Consider the following 12,167-nt stretch of genomic DNA (forward strand, 5'->3'; position numbering starts at 1 on the left):
GACACAAGATCTTACACACCCACACTCCCGGGGGGTTCCCTACAATCACCAATCCCTACAGTGGGAACCTGTTATAGCCAGAAACTGTTCCAGTGGTGATATAAGGTCTGTACGTCCCCTCACTAGGTTCACTCTCCATCATTCATAAAGATTTAGGGGTATTGTACCTGACATAGCAATGCTCCCCGACCATACTCCCTTTTTATAACTTGTGATAAAACCTTATGCACTGAGTATAATGCACCAGTGATAATACCTGATAAATATAATTCAGTTAAGCTTTATAAGGAGAGGGGGCCCACTCTTGATGTCTGTGCACTGGGCCCACTAGTGTATTAAAACGGCCCTGCATACAGCAGCTGATAAGTACTGGAAGACTGGAGATTTCTTAAAGTTAAATCCTTACATATTTTAAATTCCTTGTTTATTGCGGTCATGGACCGAAATCTGTCAATCACTGTTCCAGAGAGGTGGCTCAGCAATATCATGGACTAATAAACAGGGATGTTATCAGAGTTACAGCACCTAAAAAAAAAACTAAAGTCTGTCCCTCAGGTTTACTCTGCCTTCAGATAGGGCAGCATAGAGTTAATCTAATGACAGATTCCCTTTACACAAACACTGTTTTGTGTCATATCTGAGAGTTGTATGCAGTTTTTGTTGGAATCTTAAGCTTAGCTGCAAATTTCCAGGTGTTCTCATTACGAGTCCTGCAGAGTTCTTTCTCTGCACTAATATAGTTCATGACTCATGTTCCTTTGTTTGTTACACCCATCAACTTTTCTAGCACAACCTGACACCTCCTGGCACATACAGGTCAGAGTAGCAGAACAATTGTTCATTTTAGCCAACATGTGTTATGTATTTGGACATGAGCCCGATGCTGAGCCCTAACATATGAGGCAAAGTAGGCTATAAGACAAAATGCCACGAGACACAAATGCAAAGAAAAGGTCTACCTGGAATCCTTCACGGTAATAATGATCCATATACCATCCACATGGTACAGTATATATAAATGATGACAATTCAACTGTCTCCCTTATAAAAATTCATTGTACACACTAAATCAGCGCTTTTCATTTCCAGTCCTCATGGCCACCAACAGGTCATGTTTCAGGATTTACTTAGTATTTTACAGGTGACAGACATACTCATCAGGTATTATCACAGGTTTTCTTTGTATGGGATATCCTCACATTATGAACTGTTGGTGACCATGAGGACTAGGCTTAAAGAGGATGTACCACCAGGTACATCCTCTTTAAGCTGAACCCACGGATCGAATGGCGCCGTCACGGGGAAGCCAGTGCCGCGGTCCGAAAAACGGCCCGGTTCCCGTGCACGGCGCCGTTCTATGCACCAGAACCGGCTGGTGCTCAAGCACTGGAGGTAGGCCGGGCCGCTCCCAATGGGAGGGAATTCCCTCCCCTGTATGACGCGGCTCCATTCATTCTAAGGGAGCCGCGTCATACAGGGGAGGGAATTCCCTCCCACTGGGGGCGGGCCAGCCTACCTCCAGTGCTCGAGCACCGGCCGGTTCCGGTCCATAGAACGGTTCGATCCGTCGGTTCAGCTTAAAGAGGATGTACCTGGTGGTACATCCTCTTTAAGAAACACTTCACTAAATAGATGTTTGTCAAACTTGTTTTCACATGCCTAAAACACTTTCCAAAGCCTTTCCTTGACAGTCTTACTGTTGTTAAAAAAACTTTTGACGTGTCAGAAAGACATATCAAAAGTTTTGATCTGCCTGTGTCTAGACCCATACCGGCGAGCCTGGAGAAGAGCGTGTCAGTAAAAAGAGTTGGTTTCATTATGAGACCGACATGGTCTTCTCCTGGCTCGTTCTCACAATTGGTACTGGTCTGAACACTCAGACCCGGACTGATAGAGTCTGTGTGTGCTTGACAAAAACCCTTTGGGTTGATTTTCTTCGCTTTTCTCGAATATAGAATAAAAATCGAAGATAATTGACAATCTAAATCTAAAATGATGATGTATGACTCCATTATCATTTATGTCTCTCTTTTTTGTAGTGGCAGTGACACTTTAAGGACACAGTGGATTTTGGCCTTGATGACCAGGCCCCAATTTTAATTTTTGTATTTTTGTTTTTTCCTCATTGCCGTCTAAGAGCCATAGCCCTTTTATTTTTTAACCTGGGGTTACATGATGTCTTGTTTTTATTGGTACCATATATATGTAGATTGGATGTTTCAATCACTCTTTATAAAAAAAAAAATTCTGTCGCCTTTTTTTTGTTCACGCTGTTTACCATACTGAAACACTATTGTTATATTTTACTAGATCAGACAATTTTGCACACTATGATATATAATATGTTTATTTAATTCACCTTAGGTGTTTTATTTATAAAGTGGTAAAGAGGGGTGATTTATACTATTATTGGGGGAGGGTCTATGTCATGTTTTTAAAAACTGTTTTTCTTTACACCTATTAAAGGGGTTATCCAGCGCTACAAAAACATGGCCACTTTTTCCCCTACTGTTGTCTCCAGTTCAGGTGTGGTTTGCAATTAAGCTCCATTTACTTCAATGGAACTGAGCTTCAAAACCCCACCCAAACTGGAGACAACAGTAGGGGGAAAGTGGCCATGTTTTTGTAGCACTGGATAACCCCTTTAAGTCTCCCTAGGGAACCATTACATGCGATCATTAGATTGCATACATTGGTCAATGCTATGCCTTTTTTGATCTTATCATAGAGTCTGATAGAGTGGTAAGTATCGATTGTTCAGTGACTGGAGCCGCTTCTGTCACTGGTACTAAAACGCTCCTATCGGTGGCGTTTCACGGGTTAATGACGGGGAGCAGTGGAGGGAGGTATAGAGGACTAACTACAGGGGAATTTACAGTATAGCAGCTTATCAACAGTGGGCGATACACTATGGCAGCTCCTACTGTAGGAAGTGGGGCTACAGTGTTGGGGCAAAAATTACCCTGAAAATTAGCCCTAGCCCTTTAGAAAAAAAATAGATTTCTCACTTCTGACCTGTCAAAAATAATCAGCTGTAGGCCACATGTCTCCCTGTGTAATACCCAATAGCTAAATAAAGCTAAGGGCCACACAAACAATATGTCTAGACCAGTGATGGGCAAACTTTTGAGCTTTGTCTGTCAACATTCGGCAAAAAAAAGGGTATAACTCGAATAGTGTGTCGCTTCGAGAAAAAACACGATAATTTTGCGTTATTTGTAGTTTAAAAAACAAAAATATGTAACTGTAATATGAAACTGTATTTAAGAAACCAAAAATAATTATTGTGTGAAGAAAACTAAAAACCACACACACATTACCCCGCCTGACCCCCATTTCTCCCCGTACACTACTCTACCTGACTGTTTCACACACACACACACACACAACCCCACCTGACCCCCATCCCTCCCCATACACTACCCTACCTGACCCTTCCGCACACACACTACCCCACCTGACCCCCATCCCTCCGCATACACTACCCTACCTGACCCTTCCGCACACACACACACACACTACCCCACCTGACCCCCATCCCTCCCCATACACTGCCCTACCTGACCCTTCCACACGCACACTACCCCACCTGACCCCCATGACCACGCTGGAGGGAGGAGCAAGACAGGGCTGGAGGGAGGAGCAAGATGGGGCTGGAGTGCGGCACTGCTGTGGCTGGCTGTACGCAGCTACTGTGCCAGGTGACGTCACAGTAGCTGTGTCCAGGCGGTACATGGGGGGAGGAATACGCATGGCAGGTGCGTGTCAGCGACTATGGCTACGCATGTCAGTGCACGCGTGTCATAGGTTCGCCATCACGGGTCTAGACTCTGGTACAGGGCTTCTCAAACTTTTTGATCTTGTGCCACACCCGGAGATCATGTTGATGCTGGGGCCTCACCAACAAACACATACTAGTACGGAGTGCCAGATACTGCCAAGTAGTGCACATAATATCCCAGAGCAGCGCCAAATCATCCTACTGTGAGACTGGTCCATGCTCCGGCTGCATCTAAGGCTCCCGATCCCTGTAGGTCCCACTTAGCCAATCAGTGCACGGCCCGCTGCACCATTCTGCAGCATCCATCTGTATTGCTCCAAACTGTAATGGTGCCTACTTGGTTCCAGATGTAGTATTTAGACCCAATAAAGGCCCCCGTCTGTACTCTCATATAGTAGATAAACCCCCAGCACCTCATATAGAAGATAGGCCCTCTTTGCGCTTCAAAATAGTAGTTAGGCCCTCTCTGAGCATCCATATATGAATTAAGCCTGCCTCTGTGCATCCCTGTAGTATTTATGCTTTCTGTCCCTCAATATAGTAGTTATGTCCCTCTGTCTCCATAAAGTATTTAGGCCCCTCTGTTCCCCCATATAGTTTATTATCCCCCATATAGCTAGCCCCCCCAGCAGGGCCGCTTCTGCTATGGGGCAGAATAAGCATTCTGCCTCAGGCAGGAGCTTCTGCGGTCCTGCAGGGGGCGGCATAATGTTTCACTTAACAAAAATAACAGCAGTCCTGCAGCCGCTCACCTGTCCCGTCACAGCCAGCCCGCCGCCCACGCTCACCGCTGTCCCCACGTCCTGCTGGGCTCCCGCGATGTCGCCCAACAGCTCTCAAGTCCCTCCTGGCTATGGTGAGTGCCTGCGGTCGGCGGGGCTCACGCTGTGGTGATCGGGGAAGGGGGGGTGGTATTAGGCTTGCTGCGGGCGTGGGGGTGGTGGTGGTTCGGGCACTAGTGAGGGGGCGGCCGTCTAAGGTTTGTCTCAGGTGGGTGAGACCCCAGAATCGGCCCTGCCCCCCAGTAGGTAGTCATCTCCCTTGTAGGTAATTTAACCCCAGTAGGTAGTATCCCCCATGTAGGCATCCCCCTGTAGTTAATCCCCCATCAGTTAGCCAGCACCCCTACCCCAGTACATAGTGTGGTGATCCACCGGTAATGTTATTATTGGTGGTTGTAAGCACAGCCAAAGGTGTTAATGTTGTGACGCCAGTGCTTGTCCAGCACACAGGTGTGATGTTGATACCTGCTTGTTTGTGTGGCTGGCTGTGTTCCCCGAATGGTTGGCAACCTGCTGGGTTTTGGTGGGTCCCTTGGGCTCTTGTCACGGCAGTCCTGAGTGGCAACTGACCTTCCCAGACTATTTGTACCCCCCCCCCCCCACGCACACACACACAGAAAGGGGAAAAATAACCAAAGGTGTATGGTTAGTGTGTATGGTGCTGGTGCGTATAGAATATGAGTCCTAGTGATGTAAAAATAGAACAGTTTTACTGTCAAGTTCTTTAACATAACAATACACTTTTGCAGAATAGAGAAATCTTCACATAGACTTTTAGTGCTTGACCATGTTGTGCTTAATGAGGTGCTTGAGAGGAGCGGAGAGGAGTGGTAGCTGGAGCGGTGCTTGAAGAGTAGAGTAGAGGAGTCTGTCAAAGGAGCCCCAACCCAGTGTAGCAATGTACTCTGCCGGAACCTGAAGATATACTGTACTTTATAGTTAATAGTTACTTCTAGTTGTGTTTAGACTTTGGTCTGACCACTTTCTGCCCTACAGTTGCGAGCTACCCGTCCTGTCAGAGTACTACAAGCCCCAGTTGTGGTTATCTGGGTTATCTCTTGCGTCTAGATTCAACTGAACTTTGCTGTCCCTGGCAGGGGTCCTGGCAGCAGCCAGGTTCTGGCTTAACCACAGCAGGAACAGTAGTTTTTTGCATCTTTTTTTCTCTGAGAATCTGGATAAGACTGAACTGCATGTAATTCCTCCGCCATGTAATTCCTTCTACAGGGGCCTCTATATGCCTACCTGTGAGTGGTGGTGATGAGTATGTGCAGGAGAAAGGAGCAAAGAGGTAGGTTAGAAGTAAAGAGCACCCCCTATTGGTCAATAATCAGCACATGGTATACAATAAACATTAACCCAATACTGACTTCAGCTGTGCAAAACATAGACATATAAAAATACTGACACCAAGTGGCGAAACTGCAGAATACCTCATCACCACTTTAACCTGAAAGAAAAGGCTTTTTGACAGGTGCACAGGAGAGGGAAAAACACCTGTAGTGGGACACCACAATAACATCCTCCATTAGGCATCTTCTACCCAATAGTTAGCCCCCACCCCCATATTAGAATCCCCTTTAGAAAAGGGAAAAGACCAAATAGGAGCTTGAATAACGGTTTGGCTGTATCTATAGCATTGATTTAAACATGGAAAAATTAAAAAAAATAAAGCGAGTATATTGCAAAACTGCTTGTGGTCATAATTCCTGTTGATTACTTAAAAAAATTCACTACAGGTACAGGCTGTGTTCATACAATGTTTTTTGGCTCTTTCATGGCCATTTTTTTAGGCGTCCGTCATTTCGGTGCCAAAATGCTGCTGGTTTCTGCAAATTACAGCAAATTAACACAGCGTGTTTTCGCGTCAGAATGACAGCCGTCCAAAATAAAAAAAAACGGCTGCAAAATCGCTAGTTGCCATTTGGGTGAAACCATATAATTTACAACATTGATATTTGAGAGATTTGCATATACAACTCAATTAGACAAGTATTTAAATAACCAAAGGTTATTTTGTCTAGAAATCTAACCCAAAATACCTACACCCCGGCCTTGGTTCCTATCTTAGCCCTAGGATAAACAATTCTAGTTAGAAACAGACCACGGCTGTAGACTAAGGGCCTTTCCTCACATGATTGTTGTTTTCTGGAATCTCGTTCTTGTCTGTCAGAATGCCCTTGTAGACGAACAGAACAAGAATATTACGATAACACTTAAAAGGGGCTACCTTATCGTGGTGGGGTGGTTTACACTGTTTGCAACTGATAACCAAAAGCCTCGTTATTTTTGTGGGAATTCTTTTTTAGCAGTTGGGAGGGCTGCTTTTAACTATTTTCATGTCTGTAGTGGGTCTACATCTTGCCAGTGCAGTAAGCTGTTGCATTTTTCGGTGTTTTTGTGTTAACACTTAAAGGGGTACTCTAGCGAAAATCTTTTTCTTTTAAATCCAACTGGTGTTAGAAAGTTATATAGATTTGTAATTGACATCTATTTAACCCTTTCCCGTCTAATCATTCCGGCAGATGGACGATTCGGTACGTTTACAGGGAGCACTGATTGGCTGCTGAGCAGCGACGGGAGCCGGGAGCTTCACACAGCCGCGGCGCCAAGCAGGTAATGGTATTTCAGGGATAGGGCTGCAGTCGACCGGCGGCGAGGGGGTTAAAGAGGCCAAGTCCAATACGGGCAGCGCATCTGCTGCATGTATGGGACACATTCAGCTTCAAAGTACAGGATCCACAGCGGATTTCGCTGCAAACTCACAGCGTGAAATCCGCTGTGGATCCGGTATGTGTGAAGCTACCCTTAAAATGGATGTGCCAGCACGTTAAGTTGTAAACTCAGGATCAATAAGCACAAGTCCACCATTCAAGCTGCTAGGATCTGCCACTACCCTGGTTCCCCAAAAATAAGACATCCTCCGAAAAAAGGCATAGTGGAGGATATACAGGATAGCTTAAAATAAGGTATACCCCTGAAAATAAGGCATCCCTCGAATGTAAGACCCCCGCCGCCACCAGGGCTATGTCTGGTTATGCTGGTTCGTGATGACAACTACTGTACAGTATATAATAAATGTTAATTTTTTTTGTTAAACAATTAGTGTGAATTCGTTATGGAAAAATTAGACATCCCTTGAAAATAAGACATAGTGCATCTTTTGGAGCATAAATTAATACAAGACACTGTATTATTTTTGGGGAGCCACGGTATATGAACACGTTATTGAGATGTCCCACACTGTTTGTGATTTAAAATTTGCTATTGTTAATAAGATTTTAAGAAATAGAAGGGAGGGTGATGAAAAAACATGAATTAAAACGAATTTATACCTCACCCAAATGGTTGGAATATGGATTTTAAAATATTGTTTAAAGTTTATATAATGAAATCTCGTGGTGCATGCGGTAACCGTATCCACAGACCTCACTGATTTTGGCTTCCATTTGGGCGCTTTCTGTCAGAGTTTCTTTATTTGCTGGTTTGAACTAAACAAACATCTAAACTTTTAGAACAAGATGCAGTAAAGATTAAACATTATACAGTGCACTAAGCGTGGTCCTCTCCCGGTCTTGTAATGAGTCAGGCTCCTAATGTAAGTCTATGGAGCCTAACTCTTTCACTGACACAGAGCGGTGAGCGGACTGTGCTGCGGCGCGGTCCTCTCAACGCTTGTTCTCACAATCGGTACAGGTCGGAACACACTTTAACACCTTAGCTGTATCCATCTTTTCCAGCTACCTGGAGTCAAATGCCGAGCATTTGAGGTTTTGCGAACCCGACCTTACTGTATTTCGTCTCATCTCTAGTAATCTCGATAACCTGTAGAACACATATCTAGATAAGTTTCGCCGCTGGCAGCATGTTGCAGAGTCAAACTGCGATGTAACAAAGAGTTAAGAGTAGGCTTTACCTATGCTCAGGTTACACCTGTTCACTTCCTTGCCACTAGGATACACAGACGTGGTCTGAAGTTATTTGCTAAACAGCTGCTGGACTGTAGACCTGTCTTTGCCATGGCGAAGTCTCGCAATGTCTATTCGCTGCTGCTCCTGCTTCTGCTCTGTGCACAAGGTAACAGTTATCTCTCACATCTGTAAAGTGCAAATAACGGGGAGGTTTATATTCAGAGTCTGTCTTTGTTTTTCTTATTTGAAGAATGTATAGCTTTCAAATTGTTTTCTGTATCTTACTTATCCTGTTATTAACAAGCTATCCTTTCTGTGTTGTCACTGAAAAGATGCACAAACTAGTTTTTGTTCTGTAACTTCTAGCACAGAAGCTTGTAAAATGCAGCATGGGAGGCAATACTGTGATGTAGTTCTAAGGCGAGTCAGGGTTGGGACCTGACTGATACGCTATGCACTCCTGATAGATAACCAGTGCAAATATTGTTTCACTTTGAGTAAGAACCTCTCACTCCAGATGGCAAACCATCCACAGTTACCATACAAACATTGTAATATCACATATAGGTCTATACTGTATGTATTTACATACTAGATCCTAAGAAAACATCTATATGTAGACCTAGTGCTGTTATATCTGAAAGAACTAAGTATAATACTGTGTCCTGACAAGGCACATACCTAGCATTGTTTTTGTTAGTAAAAATCCACATGTTGTTTTGGACAAACATTCCTTTTAACCCCTTAAGGACAGAGCCTGAAATGGCCTTAAGGACAGAGACAAATTTTATGAATTTGACCAGTGTCACTTTATTCATTAATAACTTCGGGATGCTTTTACCTATCCGGCTGATTCTGAGATTGTTTTCTCGTGACATATTGTACTTTACATTTCTGGTAAAATGGAGTCGATACTCATACCGAATCTTTATGAAAAACACCAAAATAACGTGAAAAATTCTGAAAAACTGCATTTTTCCAACTTTGAAAACTTTCTGCTTATACAGAAAATGGTTATGCCACATAAATTATATATTAAATAGCATTAGCAACATGTCTACTTTATGTTGGCGGCATTTATTAAACTATATTTCATTTTCTTTACACAATAGGAAGCTTAAAACATTAGCAGCAATTTTCCAAATTTTCTGTAAAATTTTAAAATCAGATATTTTTAGGGACCTGTTCAGGTTCAAAGTGTATTTGAGGGGCCTGTATGTTAGAAAGGGACGCCATTTAGAAAACTGCACCCCTCAAGGAATGTAAAAATGGGTGCGGTGAGCACCTGGACCCCACAGGTGCTTCACAGATTTTCAGAACAATGTGGTGTATAAAAGGAAAAATTCTATTTTTTACACTAAAATGTTGTTCTAGCATTCATTTTTCATTTTTACAAGGGGATAAAAGAAAAAAAAACACCAAACATGTAGCGCAGTTTCTCCCGAGTACAGAAATACCCCACATGTGGACATAAAGTGCCAAGCGGGCGCAGGACTAGCCTCAAAAGGGAAGGAGCGCCAATTGGCCTTTGCAATCTGGATTTTACTGGAATGGATTTCAAGGGTCATGTCGCATTTACAGAGCCCTCGTGCTGCCAAAACACTGGAAACCCCCCACAAGTGACCCCATTCTGGAAACTACACCCCTTAAGGAATCTAACAAGGGGTTCAGTAAACATATGGACCCCACTGGTGACGGGCACAAATGTGGAACAATGTGACGTGAAAGGGAAAAATTTCATTTTTTCACTTTCACGGCACAAATGTGGCCGTCATTAAGGGGTCCATATCCTCACTGCACCCCTTGTTAGATTCCTTGAGGGGTGTAGTTTCCAGAATGGGGTCACTTGTGGGGGGTTTCCAGTGTTTTGGCAGCACAAGGGCTCTGTAAATGCGACATGGCGTTCATCATTCATTCTGGCCACATCCAGCCTGCAAAATCCAAATGGCGCTATTTCCCTTCGGAGGATTGTCCTGCGTCCACATGGAGCTTTATGTCCACATGTGGGGTATTTACGGACTCGGGGGATATTGCTCTACACATTTTGTGTTTTTTTTTTTCTTTTAACCTCTTGTGAAAATGAAAAATTTAAGGCTAAACCAACATTATAGTGTAAAAAATTTAATATTTCATTTTCACGCCATATTGTTCCACATTTGTGCCCGTCACCAGTGGGGTCCATATGCTCACTATACCCCTTGTTACATTCCCTGAGGGGTGTAGTTTCCATAATGGGGTCACTTGTGGGGGGGGTTCAACTGTCTTGGCAACTCAGGGGCCTTTTAAATGCAACATGGCCCCTCAACATCCATTCCAGCCAAATCCAGCCTCAAAAAGCCAAATGGCACTCCTTCCCTTTGGAGGCTTACCCTGCACCCGCATGGCGCTTTATGTCCACATGTCGGGTATTTCCGTACTCAGGGGAAATTGCTCTACATATTTAGTGTTTTTTTATCTTTTAACCCCTTGTGAAAATGAGAAAATCAAGACAAGATCAATGATTTAGTGTAAAAATTAAACATTTTTTACACTAAATGTTGGTCTAGCCTTGATTTTTTCCTTTTCCACAAGGGGTTAAAAAAGAAAGTGAACACAAAACGTGTAGGGTAATTTCCCCTGAGTACGAAAATACCCCACATGTGGATATAATGTGCCATATGGGCAGAGGGCAAGCCACCAAAGGGACAGAGCGCCATTTAGAGGCTGGAATGGAGGATGGAGGCCATGTCGCAATTAAAAAGCTCCTGTGCTGCCAGGACAGTAGAAACCCCCCACAAGTGACCCCATTCTGGAAACAACACCCCATAAGGAATCCAACAAGGGGTACAGTGAGCATATGGACCTCACTGGTGACGGGCACATAGTGGAACATGTGCCATGAAAATAAAAAATACAATTTTTTCATTTTCACGGCCCAAATGTGGCCGTCACCAGGGGCCCATATCCCTACTGCCCCCCTCGTTAGATTCCTTATGGGGTGTAGTTTCCAGAATGGGGTCACTTGTAGGGGGTTTCTACTGTCCTGGCCGCACAAAGGCTTTGTAATTGCATCATGGCATCCTCTAATGGGAATGGCGGCAATACCTATTTAGCTGGGGAAAAGGGACAATTCTAATTTATTTGGGGGTATTAGGCCAATTATTAGTTTATAAGGTTGAAAAGGACAGGAGTCCATCAAATTCAACCTGTGTGGATCCAGAGGAAGGCAAAAAACCCTTGTGAGGCAGACGACAGTAGCCTCATCACAGGGAAAAAATTCCTTCCCGACTCCATAATGGCAATCAGAATAATCCCCGGATCACCGTGACCCCTGAAATAGGAATAAGGGACAGAATTTAGATAATGTAGAACCCCAATGACGTGTGGTACGCCTTGAAGCGATCCAGTATGCAGAGGCCGGGGTGATCAGGACAGGTGTCACACTGGAAAATTGCGTCCTTCCTGATCCCCCTGTTACGCCACACTCTGCACTTCTTCTGGGGTCTTCTGTTTTCCAGCGTGGGGGACGTCACTTGGTCACTTGGAAAATGTTGCCCTGGTGCGATACGTGGTCCTTCATATCCAGAAGCGCTGGGTCCGCTCCATGGCTGCTAAATATTAGGGCTTTATTACTGCTTCTGATATTTTCGGATCGTGCCGCAAGCTACAGTAGCTCGGGCAGCGACAGACCAGAAGAGGGGGGTGCTGGTATAA

General features: G+C 44.2%; 1 protein-coding gene across 3 annotated transcripts in view; it reads left to right on the plus strand.

Annotated features, from left to right (window-relative positions):
• Positions 1–938: 938 nt before the first annotated feature.
• CIST1 (colon, intestine and stomach enriched 1) overlaps positions 939–12,167 on the plus strand; it is a 63,499-nt gene continuing 52,270 nt past the window's right edge. For all 3 annotated transcript variants that reach the window (XM_069977944.1, XM_069977945.1, XM_069977946.1), the window contains exons 1-3: positions 939–974; positions 7,089–7,179; positions 8,519–8,640. In XM_069977944.1, the coding sequence (XP_069834045.1) occupies positions 941–974; positions 7,089–7,179; positions 8,519–8,640 (247 nt within the window). In that variant the 5' untranslated portion in view covers positions 939–940. The remainder of the gene's footprint in view (positions 975–7,088; positions 7,180–8,518; positions 8,641–12,167) is intronic.

This window comes from Dendropsophus ebraccatus, chromosome 7, assembly GCF_027789765.1.
Source record: "Dendropsophus ebraccatus isolate aDenEbr1 chromosome 7, aDenEbr1.pat, whole genome shotgun sequence".
Classification (NCBI taxonomy): Eukaryota; Metazoa; Chordata; class Amphibia; order Anura; family Hylidae; genus Dendropsophus; species Dendropsophus ebraccatus.